The sequence below is a fragment of the Xiphophorus maculatus genome, chromosome 13 (genome assembly GCF_002775205.1).
Source record: "Xiphophorus maculatus strain JP 163 A chromosome 13, X_maculatus-5.0-male, whole genome shotgun sequence".
NCBI classification, from domain to species: Eukaryota; Metazoa; Chordata; class Actinopteri; order Cyprinodontiformes; family Poeciliidae; genus Xiphophorus; species Xiphophorus maculatus.
Genome location: NC_036455.1, coordinates 1,766,418 through 1,783,409, shown reverse-complemented (window position 1 = coordinate 1,783,409; position 16,992 = coordinate 1,766,418). Strand labels below are relative to the sequence as shown.

General features: G+C 39.5%; 1 protein-coding gene across 8 annotated transcripts in view; it reads left to right on the top strand.

Moving 5' to 3' along the window:
• LOC102226981 (CUB and sushi domain-containing protein 3) overlaps positions 1 to 16,102 on the top strand; it is a 392,616-nt gene extending 376,514 nt beyond the window's left edge. For all 8 annotated transcript variants that reach the window (XM_023345230.1, XM_023345235.1, XM_023345233.1 and 5 more), the window contains 10 exons: positions 39 to 212; positions 5,122 to 5,195; positions 6,558 to 6,669; positions 6,765 to 6,944; positions 8,167 to 8,226; positions 9,721 to 9,879; positions 10,913 to 11,049; positions 11,601 to 11,688; positions 12,364 to 12,499; positions 13,855 to 16,102. In XM_023345230.1, coding sequence (XP_023200998.1) covers positions 39 to 212; positions 5,122 to 5,195; positions 6,558 to 6,669; positions 6,765 to 6,944; positions 8,167 to 8,226; positions 9,721 to 9,879; positions 10,913 to 11,049; positions 11,601 to 11,688; positions 12,364 to 12,499; positions 13,855 to 14,014 — 1,280 coding nt within the window. In that variant the 3' untranslated portion in view covers positions 14,015 to 16,102. The remainder of the gene's footprint in view (positions 1 to 38; positions 213 to 5,121; positions 5,196 to 6,557; positions 6,670 to 6,764; positions 6,945 to 8,166; positions 8,227 to 9,720; positions 9,880 to 10,912; positions 11,050 to 11,600; positions 11,689 to 12,363; positions 12,500 to 13,854) is intronic.
• Positions 16,103 to 16,992: the final 890 nt, after the last annotated feature.

The window sequence follows — 16,992 nt, the reverse complement described above, 5'->3', positions numbered from 1 at the left end:
ATACTATGAAATTTGTGCTTGCATCTTTGCATTTGCAGCCAAGTTCTGTGGCGACCCAGGCACACCAGTCGGTGGTTTCAGAGAGGGTCGGAGTTTCATTTATCAATCCGAAGTGTCCTTCAGCTGTTCTCCACCTCTGATACTGGTCGGCACAGCAACCAGACTTTGTGAGAATGACGGCACCTGGAGTGGAACTCAACCACGTTGCATCGGTAATTTGCACAACTGGGTCACCAAGCAACCATAAAATTATTGCAAGTCTTGTTCAAACTTTAAGTCAAAACAGTTATTTTTGTGAGAGAACTTGATCTTGAAGGAAAAATTAAGAAAATATGTAAATTTTCCTGAGACTTTACTCACCTGTACGAATATTTTTGTTAATCTCTTTGACCATCCATCCATTTTCTATACACCCTTGTCCCTTATATGGGACACCCTTGTCCCCTGATATATGGGACAAGGGTGTCCCTTAGATGGGACAAGGGAGGTGCTGGTGCCTATCTCCAGCTAACGTTCTGGGCGAGACAGGACAGGTCGCCAGTCTGTCGCAGGGCAACACAGAGACAGACAGGACACACAACCATGCACACACACACTCACATTATTAGGGAAAATTTAGAGAGACTAATTAACCTAACAGTCATGGTTTTGGACTGTGGGAGGAAGCCGGAGTACCCAGAGAGCATTCACAGTAAGAACATGCAAACTCCATGCAGAAAGACCCCGGGCCGGGAATCGAACCCAGGACCTTATTGCTGCGAGGCAACAGTGCTACCAACTGCGCCACTGTGCAGCCTATCTCTTTAACCATTTAGTGTAAACTCCATCAATCTATATTGAAATAATTAGTATTTTACGTCTAAATGATTTTGTGTCTGGTCGTTCCGAAACACCGCACAACCTTTACAGCAGTCGATGTACAAGTAATTTATAAGCCAAGCAAAACTTACTTTTAAAATGGTAATAATATATCTAAACAGTTCTGTATTGCATTAATAAATAGAGACACCAGCAATGTGTCTCTCAAGCCTGTACAATCTTAGCTTGAACTCAGGCTGGACTGGAGCTGGTAGTTATCCAGAGTTTATGACGAGTGAGGATTTGTGACTGAATTCTTCCTACTATTTTCAACTGGAGTGCGTTTCACTTTTCAGTCAGCTGCCAATACAGTAGATAGGTGAAAGACGTAGCAGGAATATAAAAAGAGACACGGCGATCATTATGATGGAGCAGAAAGCCTCATCTGGCACTCACAGGCTGTTCTAATTAAGAGAAGATGATTCATCCAGAACCTCCTGCAGTGTAATATATAGTGCATTAATGTGTAAAAACAAGAAACACTGGTCCACGTCAACACAAGTTATAAATAGGAAAACCTTTTAAAATTGTAAGATCCTTGAAGTTACCGTTTTTTTATTTTAAAAATAAAAGAGCAAAGTGTTTGTAAAAATGTGAATTTATTGTGGAATTTTTGCAGAACGTCAAAATTGGATGCACGTTTTGAGATATGCATACTCCACATCTAATATTTAGATAAATGTCGCTTAGCAGTATGCAAAGAAATATTTTGTTTTGTTAAGCCATCAACAAGCTTGTAGCATAATCCTGTGTACTAAAGTGGCAACAGGTGAATGTGATTATGACACCAACAGCATGATGTTACCACCTGAATACTAGTAGGTAGTCTTAATTAATTGAACTATCCATCCCAAATGGTTACTCTCATCTGAAAGGAAATTAGTCATGATATGCAGGAACAAAGCAGGAAGCGCAAAGACCAAGTCCCATTATAAACTCGAAGACGCTGAAAAATCAGCAAGTTTGACATCGACACAGGCTCAGTGGGGGCCAACCAAGACAGAACCCCCTGCTAAAAAATCAACACCTTCAAGAGTGAATCAAATTTGCAGCTGCCCACTTGGACAAGCCGAGTGCCTTTTTGGAGAAAGTGTTTCATGATCAGACGAGACAAAGATTGAACTGTTTTCTCCACTTTGCCAGGAAGAACACGTCTAGTAGTCAAGATGAGACCTAAGAACACTACACTATCTAGCGAGCGTGATGGTAGCAGCCTGCTGTGCTCTGGTTCACTGCCAGAGGTATTGGTACATTGCAGAGGGGAAGAAACCTCAGATCAGCAGCCAGGCGGTTGAAAATTGGACGTGACAGAATGTTACAACAGGATAACTAACCTAACTTTTGCATCCATCTGGGGTTGATGAGAAATTCACAGTATAATTCAGCGCATCCTGAAAAACAATAGTATAAATAAATTACATTAATGTCCATGTTGAGTGCATGTAAACCTCTGAACAGAACAGACAGCATTTCTATTAATTCTTCTAAGTAAATTTCCAACTCTTTGTTTTAAAAAACATTGTATTAGTACAATGGGTGTTTTTAAAAATGTTTCTATCTATGGATTTATGATTCAAGTTATTGCTCTTCTAGACTTTGTGAGTCATTCGTCATCATTCATTCATCTCTGTACGAGCTGGAGCCCAGCAGAGCTTCGTCAGGCAGGGGGGTCCTCCCCACTTCAAAGTCTGGGATGAAATTAAAAGGCACCATACTTCAGAGACAGATTTCCAGAGAGGTTGTTCTTGTAGAGTAAATATCTTGCTTTAAATAACATATCACAGCGCAGTAATACAAACGAGTGTTTAATGCCGTCCCTTTGCGGTACGTGTGCTTGCCTATTGTTTATGCTACGGCACACTCACACAAAATTATTTCAGACTTCTGTGGCTGAACAGTCTTGCTTTGTTGTTATTTTTTCTGCTAATTTTCAGTCTGTTCACTCCCCTGTCGGTGTGGAACCTATCAGACACACGTCGTTTGTGCCACCAGTTAATTAGCGCCAGTGCCTAATTATCACCGTTACGTACCCATTATTACACAGGCAACAGCCACGTTTTAGTCTATATGTGGGTCTGTTTTCACTGAGCAATTTCTGCTCCGTGAAAGTAAAAGTTTTATTGAAATCATAACAAATAGCGAGTGGAAGCTCTTCTCAGAGATTCCTGCTAATGAAAACGCAACCTTCAGCAGGAGCCTTGACGGATTCCTTCAAAGAGAGATCAAGTGTAATGTTTTTTTTTTAGATTGGCAACTTTTCTTAATAAAACGCCATTTATTTATTTTTTTCATTCACTGGGATCAATATTTTTGTTAGGCAGTAAAACTTTTTAAAGCCTCGTGAATGCGTAATCACAGCCATTTCATGTATGCATCTTTAGCTCGTAAATTGGCTGCCCCCTTTTTCCAGCTGCACCGCGACTCACTAAAAGCACTCCAGCGGACTGTTTCACAAAGGTCATTTGCGAGTGTGCAGATTGAATATTATGGCAGCATGCTATTTCACAAGTCATTGTCACTAACAAATTGCACATCTGTATGCTCTTGACTGAGCCGCTTGGCACTTGATCTTCTGAATGAAATGTATCAAAACCGGTTTGTGTGGGGAGTGGGGGGAAAAAAACCAGCCTATATGTTGATTTGATGACAACACATGAAAATAGGCTGTTCATCTACGGTCAGGTCCTTTTGCTGCATTGAATGTGTACATCTGTGCTTTAGTTCTTGTACCCACGCATGTGACAATGCAAGAAAAAAAAAAGGAAATGTACCCGGTTCCAACGCAGTCTGGGAAAAGGATGGGAATTTGATTAAAGTATTTCTGAAATCTGAGTGTTTTTGGAAATAGAAATTTGCATGCTTTACTTTTTCTTATAACCATGTTCCTATGAAATCTGGATGGTGAACAAACAGAATGGGACAAGGAATAAAGGAGCTCTGAGTGTTTGAAGACTTTTTCAGCATGCTTTGTAATGTCCTATCCAGCACATAGTACCTGAGAACTCAAGGCTTTGTATCTGAGAATAGTTTAAGGGAAGTTTTTAGTTCATTTCAGCAGGGATCTAGGAGTTCCCTTTTAAAGAAACCACACCAAAAGTGTTTGCTTACAAGTGAGGCAACGGCGGTACAGGCTGTGACTTTGAGCACTGAGTAAAACGCTACCCCACATCCAGCTTCAAACAAGCTGCCGCTGACCATGAATTAGAAGTAGAAGACCACAGCAGATACTGAGCATGTTTCCAATGTATTTTATTTTTACGACGGACCACCTCACAGACACGCATCTGATTCAAAGCAAGCGAGTATAAAAATGAGTTGTGATCAGTTTAAGGTTTTTGTTGCAGGAACAGACTTCTAACTTCCCTCCTAGCCACTGATAAGATGTGCTGGGGATCAAACACTTTTACAGCTGCAGTAAAGTCTAATGTTGCCTGTAAAATTGATGATCTAAAAATAGGAGGCTGCCTGTGAAGTGCAGATGTAAGGACTCAATCTTTGACTTCTGGGAAAAGACGAAACCTTTCGGCTTACGTAATTAGTTTACAAGTTTGACACTGTTGCTCATTCGTGAGCGAGCACACACAAATACAGCGTGATTCCCTCTGCTGCTGCTGCTGCTGCTTTTTTTTCCTGGTGGAAATGTGTTCAAAAAGGAGTGCTGAGTGTTAGGCGCATGTGTGCAGCGGTGATTTATTAGTGTGTGATTGCAGCTGTATGTTAGAGTGTGATGTGTATTACGATGTGACTGAACCAGAATGAGTTTTGAGGCAAAGCAGCCTGCTCTTTAAATAAGACAGACAAGGCAATGGGGGTGGAGGGGAAGCAGAGACGGAGATAGTGGCATAGAAACAGGAAAAGAGCGGTTACAAAGAAGAGAGAGAAGGAGGACAAAAAAAAAAAAAACAGACTGAGGAAAAAGGAGAGCGGATAGAGAAGTACAGGAAGACGAAGGCTGAGAGTGAATCTGTCATTTTGGAAGCTGTATTGAATCGAGCTCTGCGTCAGGATGTGCTCTACATGCTGATGACCCTGCCACACACGCGCGCTGTCACAGGCAGAAAAGGCCTCCCTTCGTTTTCTCATGATGCACTACTGCCCCCTGCTGGCCCGACGGCGCTAACAGCTGCCTGTTACCATGACAACAGGGGAGAGAAACGGAGAGGTTTAAGGAGAGGATTTAAAAATGTTGCAGTTAATTTATCTTTCTCCTGGATTTGTTCTTTTCTATGTGTGTCTGTTCACACTGTACACTTTCCTTTGCAGAACCAACTAAAACCAGCTGCGATAACCCGGGAACGCCTCGCTATGGCTCCCTGAACCGGACCTTTGGTTTTAAGGTAAATTATCTGCCCTGACAAGCCAACTCCAAACTCACCACCATGCCCAACTAGTTGATTTAATATATGAATAGTGGCAGTTTTATTTTTTGATTTGCAAGTCAAATGTAGTTTTTGTGTGTTTTGTTAGTGGTAACAAATTGCACAATTAAAGTTTTTTTTTTATGTTTAGTGTGTATAAATTCTCAATTTGGATTGGCTGAAATGATGTGGAAAATGAATTTGTCATGGAATGTTATGTGATGTGTAGTAGTAGTCGTGCATAGTTATGAAGTGTAAGGAAAAGTTAAACCGCTTTTGCAAGTTTGGCTTCAAGTTTTTTGGCGTAGATCTAACAGCTTTGAGACTCAATTTTTACCCTTTTTCTTTGCAAAATAAATCCAAACACAGAATGGAAGGAGAACATCTTTAAATATCAGTTTTCACCAATTCAATAGGTTTGCGGTTGTTATTTCACTTGGACTTTGACTGGACAGTTCTAACACATGACTATTCTGTTTAGGATTCTTGTCCACTTGCAAAGAGAAGCTACATCCCAGTCTCAGGTCTTCCTTCCAGAAATGTTCTATACTTAAAAAAAAACCCAGCTATAACCAGTTTTCCTGTCCCTACTGAAGAAAAACATCCTTAAATCACGATGCTGCCACCACTATGTTTCCCAGTGGGGATGGTGTGTTCAGAATAGAAATGCCCACAATGGAGAAATTCAAGATGGAGAACTGCTGGAACGTGCTGCCTTCTCACTCAGCGCCGGAAGCATGCTTCTGACTGATAACGAATTGTGCTAGTTTTTCTTTACCTCCTTCCACAGTTTGGCTGCATACAATACATTGCTTAGGGCAAAGTGCAAAACAGTCTTTACATTTTGCCGAACAGTGTTCTTTTTCCCCGTTCTGTTATGTTCTTTGGCCTTCATGATGCTGTTTGTTCACTAAAACCTTTGAGGTCTTCACAAAACAGCTGCATTTATCCTGAGATTAAATGGCACACAGATTAAATATTAATCAGATCACTCTATTCAAACTTGTATTTGTTACACGTGTTTTAAAACCACGTTATTTTCATTCAACTTTACTTTTTTAGTTGAGCACTGCTTTGTGTTATTCCATCCACATAAAATCCCAGTGAAATACAACGAAGTTTGAGGTTGTAAAGTGAAACATGTGAAAAAGGGAAAGGAGACTTTTACAAGGCACTTTAAGTAGTACTTACCAGCATAACTCAGTCTGTCCCTCCTTAAATAAACTAGAGACATTGCTCACAGTGTCAGCTCTCCTGAGGGTACCTTCGCACTGCAGCCAAACAAAACACTGCTCGTATTTCGTTGTTTTTATGTTTTGCTGTCTGTCTTTTTGTGCTCAGGTGGGGAGTGTGGTGTCATTTCAATGCCAGTCGGGTCATTTGCTTCAGGGATCGTCATCCAGAACCTGCCAACCCGATCTGACATGGACTGGGACACAACCTGAATGCATACGTAAAGAAACACATACGTTGGCTCTTTATCTGTCCACTCTAAGCCTTTACAGACCCTCATTAAAGAGAAAAAAAAATCATGTTTTGTACCTGCAGCCCATGCTTGTAAGCAGCCGGAGAGCCCGCTCCATGTGGAAGTGGTGGGGATGGATCTTCCTGGATTTGGCTACACCTTGGTGTACAGCTGTCAGCGTGGGTACTTCCTGGCGGGCGGCTCTGAGCACCGAGTCTGCAAGAGCGATGGCACTTGGACGGGAAAGATGCCAATATGTAGAGGTGTGTGATTCACTTCTCTGCGTCTCAGTGGCCTATCAGCATTAAATGCATTTACTTTATTGTCCTATGCTGAGCTGATTCTTTTGAGTAAAGAGAGAGGAGCATTTGAATGTGTCTAGCTCAAGGAGCCCCTGTATCAACCATCTGGAGTCGGGTGATATTTACTGGTGGGGTGGACAGATGGTGTACGGGATAGAGGGTAAAGGATTTAATATAAAATCCTTATATATATATATATATATATATATATATATATATATATATATATATATATATATATATATATATATATATATACAGTATATCATCTGTGTTTTGTCCCTTTGCAAGGTCGGCAGGTTGTATGTAAACACAGTAAACAAATAAATAGGAACAAGGACTCTGGAAATCTGAGTATGGAAAAGTATTGAATTTGGGCATGAAAATGTCTAAGGAACATCATGTTTCATTGGAAGCATCACACATAGCAAAGTTGAAGGTAACAGTATAATGCTTAACTTTTAGTTTTGGGGCTTTTAAATTTCAAAATTGCAGGTATTTTGTGGATGAATGACTTCTCAAAACCAACATTCTGTGCTTAATTTTTAATTGACTGAAAACAGTAGCCTTTTTAAAACGTATCTGCCACCAGTCAAGAAATGAGGATAAAGCAAAATGTCTACAAGCTCTTGAAAAAGCTGCATTTTTCTTATTCTTTTTTTAATCAATCCACCAAGGCAATCACCCTGTTGTTGCCCTGAAGATCTTTTTTAAAAGTGAGGCGCACTCTGATCCGAATTGAGATTCCAGAACACAGGCCATTCTCTATAGCTTGTTTTTTCCCCCCTCATTGAAAACAATGTCTGCATCTTGAAAGGATGATCCCGGCTGCTCTCAGCCATCAGAGCTCAGGCCTTTCAGCTGCTTTTTAAATGGGTCCAGTATACACAACAATTATCGGTCGTGAACTCTGTTTGCATTGCTCCGCTTGTGAATTGCTCATTAAAGAGGTTTATTTTGTCTGACCCTTTTCAAAATGCTCCTCGCTCATTATGCACATGTGTGACTAAGAGTGACTGGCCCTGAATTCTAATGTGGAATGCTTTTTCCTAGGAAAAAAACAAACAAACAAGATTTATGGACATCAATGAAAATATCTGTAAATTCGGCATAACCATTTTTTTTAAAATTCATGACTTGATAGTTTGCCTGAATATTTTGTCTCTGTCTTGTGAATGTGTAGCTGGAGAGAAGAAGAAACCTGTGAAACCATTACCAGGAACACCCAGCCCAAAACTTAACGGTCAGTTCTTTCAGTCCATCCCTCTGTCAGTATGTTTATCAATCCATCTACTTATCCACTTGTCTGCATGTCCATCTGTCTCTGCTGTACATGTGCCCATCCAGTCAGCACTGAAAGAGTACCATTTTCCTTTACTCATATCCATCCTAATTTCTTCTGTTCCAGTCTGGTTTTAGTGTATGGTTCAATAGATTCTGCTGTGCTCCTTTTCACTCTACTCAGTGTTGCACCACATGGTTTTTTTCTTGCCTTTTTGTCGATTTGACAATGCTTTAACACACTTCTTCCTAGTTCTTAATATTTTTTTTTTTATCTAACTTTACAAAAGGAAGACAAACTTTTGTAAGGATCTTGCTTTCCTCTTTGTTATAGTTTTATTAGCTGCTGTTTCTGTAGCGTGTTTAATGCTAAATGCACATGGAAAATCAACAAGCAACCTTAAGCACTGATCAAACCCAGTTTCATTGAGTTTGCTCATGATCAACAGACTCAAATGCCTTGGACAGATTGACAAACAGGACCATGCCGCGTATTTATATAGAATTAATGTAATTCTTTACGAATAGTGCTGCAACTATAGTGCTATTGCCCAACCTTAAACCAGACTGTTTTTCACTTAAGATGTGATTGTGTTACTTCATTCAAGTTTTGACATAGGGTGAGAACTTAAATTTGAAAAAAATGAGCCCCCTTTAATGAGGAAAGGACAAAAGCAACTTTCCATATGTTGTGTAGTTAATTGAGATTTGGCTCCTATGAGACTTTTTTTTTTTTTTTTTTTTATCTTACCGGGAGGCAAGATGTGATTCTACATAGACACAGTTCTACAAAGACTTGCAACTCTGCCCACTAAACTGAGGAGAAGCTCCAGGGAGGCTGAGGCCAAAGAAAATAAATGACCTCTTCTGCAAAGGCCCATCCAGAATGCACCACCAGCTGCAGGGAAACAACAGCACAAGGACAGACCTATCAATACAGGAGACAAAGCAATACTGGAGAGACATGTAGAAGGAGGCACATTCCCCATACTACTGACCTGCAAGTTCACGCTTCACTAAAACTGGTTCAAAGTTCACTTTACTTACATTAAAACAGCTTTAAAGTTTCATAGCTTTATTGTGCATTAAAATACCACACTGCTTTACATGTGTAAATGTTTTCCCCCCTCATCGACTGTGAGAGGAATATGAAACATTCTCAATCCCAGGAGGGTGATTACTTTTTATTACAATAAAATCTACTTCCAAAATGTACAAATTTGTTGCGCTATGTTCACGATAATGTGCATAGAAGTACACATTGAGAATTTCGACTTATTTGATGTTCAGATCCCCAAGGCCAAGAGCAATATAGAAATAACCACAGGTAAGACGGCTAAGGTGGTTTTATATAAAAAGTTTGAGTCAAATGCTCTAAAAAAGGAACTAGAAGTAAAACAGTTTGACAAGAAAGGACTGTTAAGCTAACTCCTCATCTTTTTTTTTTCTGTTGTAGTTCCAGATGATGTTTTTGCTCCTAACTACATATGGAAGGGTTCCTACAATTACCGGGGCAGGAAGCAGCCAATGACGCTGAGCATCACCAGCTTTAACTCCACGACCGGGAGAGTAAACGTGACGCTCAGCAACGGCAACCTGGAACTGCTCCTGTCAGGCATGTTGCATCATCGCTCAACTCTAAGCACTCCATGAATACCTTCATAAGGGAATCTATACACTGTGATGAGGATATGTGATGGTAATACATCAAGTTTATGTTACAGTGCTACATAGCTGCTGCATTGATTCATTGGTAATACAGTAAACACACTCTCAGACATTAAATGCGGTATCGAGCTCCTTCTAGCAACACTTTTACGGATGCATGCCGCTTTTTAATGGTGGATTATTGTTGTGTCTCGCATATACAAATATACACACTCACATGCATACTTCTTCGAGTCCCTTAATAGTGCCAGTCGGATTTGAGACCCTAATATAACACACATCTTGTAGAAGCTCGAATTGGTTCCAAAAGTAGCGAGGAGCAACAAGAACTATGTCTGAAATCCGTGCTGCAATCATGCTTTTATTGTCTGCCGTGTGGCTCAAAGGCACAGCTTTAGATCAATACCGGCTAAAGCTGCACTTTCATCGCCGTACCCGAGTTGCAGCTGCTTAAAATCCGAATGTTTTCCCCAAGTCGTGCTATTAAGGCAGCTGTTCAGCATTTTAAATATAAATTGCATGTCTGCGTGCTGAGAGTAAAGCTGGAATCTAAATATGCTGACACATTCACAGCACTGCTTAGCATAAAGACTAGAGTTATGGGAAAACAGGCATCTCTGCTTAAGATGAAAAACATTCCAACCAACACCTCTAAACCTGTCTTATTGATGGCATATATCACAATAATGATGTGTGATATTACTGTACGTGCACATTTTTGCCTAAATATGCTGTCAACATTCAACCAGGTTCCTCTATTTCTTTTTAATCAATGTTAATTTATTTTACAGCTGTATCCGAGGTGTTGTTCTCTTTTTATGTCAGTATAAAACATCTCTCTGCAGATAAACAGGGAAGGTGCACGGATTTCATTAATGCTCCAGGGAAAAAGAAACACGTGCTGATCAATCTAAAGATTTACAAGCAAGATGTGAAATCTTCTGTTATAAATCATGGGGATTTTTTTTTTGCCTTTTCAGGAGTTTACAAGGCTTCAGAGGCCAGGCTTTTACTTCTGATGTATCAGGTGAACTATATTAACCAGGGAAGCCAACTGAAAGATTCAGCCATCTCTCCAGCCAAGATCATGGAGGACTCCTGGACTATGGATGGATATGTAAGTTTACCATCTCTACATTTACCCGTTTATATATGTATTTATATAGAAACTGAAAGGTGGGGCATATAGTGTTTAGTGGGCTTTAATTTGGTGCTTTGAAACGTGATTAACTGATTTTTGTCAGAGGTTTGTCCAACTCTGCTAGAATGTGATTTAAATATATATTTAGGATCTATCAAAGATCAACAAAAACATGATTAAATAGGTCCATGGTTTTGAAAGATTATTGTTTTAACCCCCAAATTTATCAACACCCAACTATTGTGCGTTTGAACTGGTCAGTACAAGCACCGTTTTATAATTTACACATGAAACTTGTCCTACAATTGTCTCTGCACGCATATGTATGTCATTTTATTTTATTATCTGTATTTAAGAAATAACTGACTTTTTTTTCTTGTTTTTGTAAAAAGTACAATTTATTGTGTAATATTTGGAGGATTTTACCTTTAGAACAAACACCGTGTTACTTATCCACTTACAATTATTTATACATTCATTGCTGTATGAAAGTGATCACTCACCTTTCTGTCCTGTGTTCTCCACAGGTATCAGCAGAGCCTGATGGATCTACCTACGTGTTCCAGGGTTTCATTCAGGGGAAAGACTACGGACAGTTTGGACTACAGAGACTGGGTACTTGTCTTTTAGGTTCACAAGCACCAAAAGATAGAGCCTTAAGTATTTTTGGTAGTCAACATTAAATGTCAGAAATAGTGGAAACACTTCTTGACATCTGTCTTCTTACATACTTTGAAAACTCTGGTTTTCAGTATAATGGTCATCTTAACCATAAGGAACTGCAAAAATGAGAAAAAAAAACTATTTATTTCAAAAGATGCTGTGCCTTGCAAAATCACACAGTTGATTTTGGGTCATATCCAAAAGGTTTGACCTTGTCATGCAAATGTCACCAAATGTGTATGCGACTGTGGTCGCATACACATTTGGTCACAGTTTTTTTCACCTGAGTCGTGGATCTCTGCAGCTCCTCCTGAGTCATCATGGGTGACCATGGCAGCTCCCTAATTAACGCCCTCCTTGTCTCTAGGGTTGCATTTCTTCTACTTCATACAGCACTGTTTGTTGGGCAATGCCATAAAATAAAATTTACATTAAAATCGGTGGTCAACAAAATGTGAAAACTTTTTATTGTGCACAGTAATAACAGATTAGACTTTCTTTCAAACAACCATCAATGTTTTTTTTTTCTTTCTCTGTGATAATAAAGCCTGTAGTTTCACCAGGTCATTTTATTTTGTCACCCAGACAGTTTGGACAGCAACAGTAAAGTTTTCTCATTTGTTGCAGGTCTGAACATGTCAGAGAGTCAAAACTCGACACCTCCACAGCTTGGTACCAACAGCAGTTCTGTGGCTATTGCTATTCTGGTGCCTTTCTTCGCTCTGATCTTTACTGGCTTTGGATTCTATCTCTACAAGCAGAGGTAGGCCATACAAGAAGAAAAAAGAAAAGATGACGAACAAGATAAATAATCCTGCACATATCCCTTTGAAGAACATGTTCCTGTCAGTTTACTACTTTTTCCTCTGTCTTTTATTCAAAAAAGACTATAAAAATAAAAAACACAAGGGCGTCATTAACATTTTAAGATGATGCCTAATTTGCGAGAACAATCTCTGCCTCGGTGGTTTGATTGCTGAGGTGCTAAGAGACAGCTAAGTCGCTGTCTGCTGCAACACAATCCTTGTTTAGAAAGTGGTAAATTGGATTTTTCCCAGGCAAGGTTAAAGCAGAACTGACTGTTGTTGAGGTTGTTAACAGATGCAGATAACGTCTGTTCTGCTGTTAATATCTGTTTGAGAAAAGGAGAACTTGCTGAAGGGATTAGTTTTGGATGGGCTGCTTGGAATCTCTTTAAGCTTACTAAGAAACACAACACGGTTCTTCTCCTGTGTGCTTCACTGGCTTCATTCATCACTGTCTGCTGGCTGCTTAGGACATTTATGAAAAATTATTTTTGCTTTAGACACAGCAGTTTTTGAAGTCAGCCCACAACTTTTCTATTCAACTGTTGATTTGAAACCAAGATACTGTTTGTGGTGTTTGTGTTCATTGTCTTGTTGAGAACCGCATTTACTCTTTAAAATAAGTCAAGATGGAGAAAACTAATTTGTGTTATGTAATCAATAGTAAGAACACAGTGCCATGGCACCGTTCTTCATGGTGTAGTGTTGCTGGAATTCAGTGTTTGTTCATCTGTGATCCCTAGACCCAAACTAACAATCTTATGATAAATGATCAACAATTTTGCTTGTGGCTAAAAACCTTCAGTCACATTGGGGTTGAGACAGTTAATGTTTTGCCATTTTGACTATTCTTTGATTCATTTGGACAGGTTTTGGTTTGCATTTTAAGCATTTAAGATTATTTTACCTGAACAGCCAGTCATTTCCTGGTCTATAAATGTTTTTGATGTGTTCTTCCCTAACAAACTGTCACCTGTTTGAGACGTTTTTTCACCGAATAAATTGCCTTACTAATAGGACACCACACTGCTATTTTTTAACATACCTCATGCAATAACAACTTAATTACACAGAATCAACAGCATGCATCTCATGATTGTTGACTATACCCAACAGTAACATTAATTCCCATGGTGAAATATCATTTCTCCAAAAGACAAACTTCTATTTATTTTGAACATAATTGTAGTTCCAGACAAGTAAAGGCGGCAGTGAAGATTCCTGCAATTACAGTTGGTGAAAGATATGTATATATTGCCCTCTCCTTCACTTTTATCTTGTAATTATGTTTCTTTTTACTTTATATTTGCAGAACTACTCCAAAAACACAGTACACAGGCTGCTCGGTGCACGAAAACAACAACGGCCAAGCTGCCTTCGAGAATCCCATGTACAACACCAATGCCAAAGCTGTCGAGGGAAAGGCCGTCAGATTTGATCCTAATTTAAATACTGTCTGCACTATGGTCTGAGGAGCGACTGTCCTCAGTCAAAATTAATGACTCACATTTCTAATGGGACCACAACTGGTGCAAAGATGGTGAAAAGAGCAAACTTTACCGAGGCCAAGCATCATGGTGTGAACAAGAACCAACCAACAAACCGATCATTTCTGTTTGGAAAAGATCCCAGCTCCCACCCCTCGCCCACGCAGAGGAACAACTCTCCAGCTGAAACCAAAATCCAGCATCGGTTTGCTTAAAGCTATCAGCATCTAGTGAGAGAAAAGACTGCAAGGTGACAAAAAAAAGCTCAATTTCTATCCCCAACTCAGAGCAAGTTATAGAAACTTTCTGATCCAATTCTAAACCAGACACAAACGCAAAACATTTGAGCTCGTATTTAACCTCGATCGCTGTTTCTAAGACCAACGCGTGTGGGCAAGCCATGACCTGCTGGTTGGACCCTGTGTGTCACCTCAATTTTTACTTGAAGCAAAGATTTAGAGATCAAAGAAGAGGTGTTCCAGCTGTAATCACACATCAGAAACTGAGGAGAACCTATGACATTATCTAGAAAGGATATATGTCATTGAGGACACTGTGAAAATAAACCTACAGTCAAAAAAAATACTGACACCAGCAGAATATTGCTGAAGCCAACTAACTGGTTGCGAATACCACGGGAATACAACCTCACAAGCAAACGGAACCATCTCCAGTCTCAGTGACAAGCAGAGACTGGTGTTACTGGTCTCTGTTATTTTTTTTTCTTCTTACATGGAGCCTAAGAAGGCTAATTCTTCTAGAGAGACGCAAAAGTTGCTTTGAAAAGAGACTATCCGCTCAGCGAGGGATGATGATAGGGATGGGGCATCCCTGGAGAGGAAGCTGTAATCCTGACTGAGCTGGGATTAGAGCAAAGTGAAACTTACAAGGAGTCTAAAGTGAAGCTAGCACTAACAGAAGAGATGAGAGACTGACTCATCTAATGGATAAACTGCCTCTAACGTGATGAAGACAGCTTCTAACTGAACTGGAAGCAGAGTGAGTAAGTCATTAGCAGAAAAAAAAGAGATGAGATTTTACAATCCTAACACAACCAATCAGAGCTTGTCTGACCTGAAGAAATCTACAGAGAGAGTTCAGCTCTCCTCCTTTATACGAGATGAATCAGATCAGGTCAGACGGGATATGGCCTGGAGGAGAAGATGTTCCTGATCCTGGGATTTTACCAGGAGGTTCTGATCAGAAAGAGGCTAAACGAAAGCGGAGGACTCTGATGGACTAAAAGGGGAGGAAGAAAAATGACTTTGGGAAACATAGAAAGCTCCAGCACTAAAGCACATTTCGCAAGGAGAGACAGACTAACACCGGGACAGAAATGTCCTGTTTTTTTTCCAATCTATCTTTACTCCAAGATAAAAGCAGGGGGTTTACAGGCAGACAGACAGAAACAGGTTTGTAGGCAGGAATCATAAACTAAGAAACAAGTCTAGAAAGACGGGGTTTTGGCCCTACGCTGTGGACAGCGTTCCACGTGATTCTGCACTCTGAGAGTGCTTACTTTCTTTGTTTGTTACAGCTGCAGAATCTTCTGATCTGTAAATCTATTGCATATATATTCGGGGAGCATTCACCACCTATATTTTTGTGCTATATATTTACCACAAAGGGAGGGTAAATGGTGGGGGGAGGGAGACAGATTATATCAGAGTTTTTAGAAAAATAACTATCAGAGTAAAAGACGTTACAGCTATATGCTTTCCACACGCGCCCACCGACGGTACCTTTGGTTCCACTGCAACATGCATCTAGTTTATTTGAAAATCGTGTCTAGCATGGAGTTCCTCCCTCACCATCTGTCTTTCTCACTGAAGCAACCCCAGTAAGTGGTGTTAACATTATCGAAATGCAAGGTTTACCAGCAACAATCATACCCTAAACTCACTGACACGTTTTAAAACCCTGAATTCGAGACATTCTTTGCAGACATTTGCACCTGAAGACTCTCAGCACTTTCTGCGTGATCATCTATATATAGTGCTTTAATATATATACAGTACAGACCAAAAGTTTGGACACACCTTTAGATTCAATGAGTTTCCTTTATTTTCATGACTATTGACATTGTAGATTCACACTGAAGGCATCAAAACTATGAATAACACATGTGGAAATATGCACTAAACAAAAAAGTGTAAAACAACTGAAAATACCCCTTATATTCTAGTTTCTTCAAAGTAGCAACCTTTTGCTGTGATTACTGCTTTGCACACACTCTGCATTTTCTTGATGAGCTTCAAGAGGTCGTCACCTGAAATGGTTTTCACTTCATAGGTGGTGCCCTGTCAGGTTAATAAGTGGGATTTCTTGCCTTATAAATAGTCGTGAAAATAAAGAAAACCCATTGAATTAGAAAGGTGTGTCCAAACTTTTGGTCTGTACTGTATATATACAGTATATAAAGTGTGTGTGTGTATATATATATATATATATATATATATATATATATATATATATATATATATATATATATATATATATATATATATATATAAAAACTACAGGCTGCATATGTTTGCCATCTTATAGATTCTTCTGGTTTTGCATTTCCGTGGACAGCCATGTTGTTTTATTATCAAACTAATTTTAATACCAGACAAATGATGATTTCTTGATCCAAACCAACATGGCTCTTTATGTGAAAATAAATTGCTCCCTAAATCAAAAAAAACTAGCTGTCCCACTCTTGGTGGTAACAGGTGTCGTCAAGCATTTGTAAAAGCTGGCAATGAATCTTTTACTTAACTTGGGAGAAAATTTGGCTCACTCTTCTTTGCAGAGTTGTTGTCATTCAGCCACACTGGAACGGCTTTGAATCCTAATGACCTCTTGAAAGTCACAGCACAGCATTTCAATGAGATTAAAGTCCAGACTTTGACTACACTATAAACAATTCTTTAGTTTGTTGTATTTTTAGCTGTTCAGATTTGAGCTGTGTCCTGCTA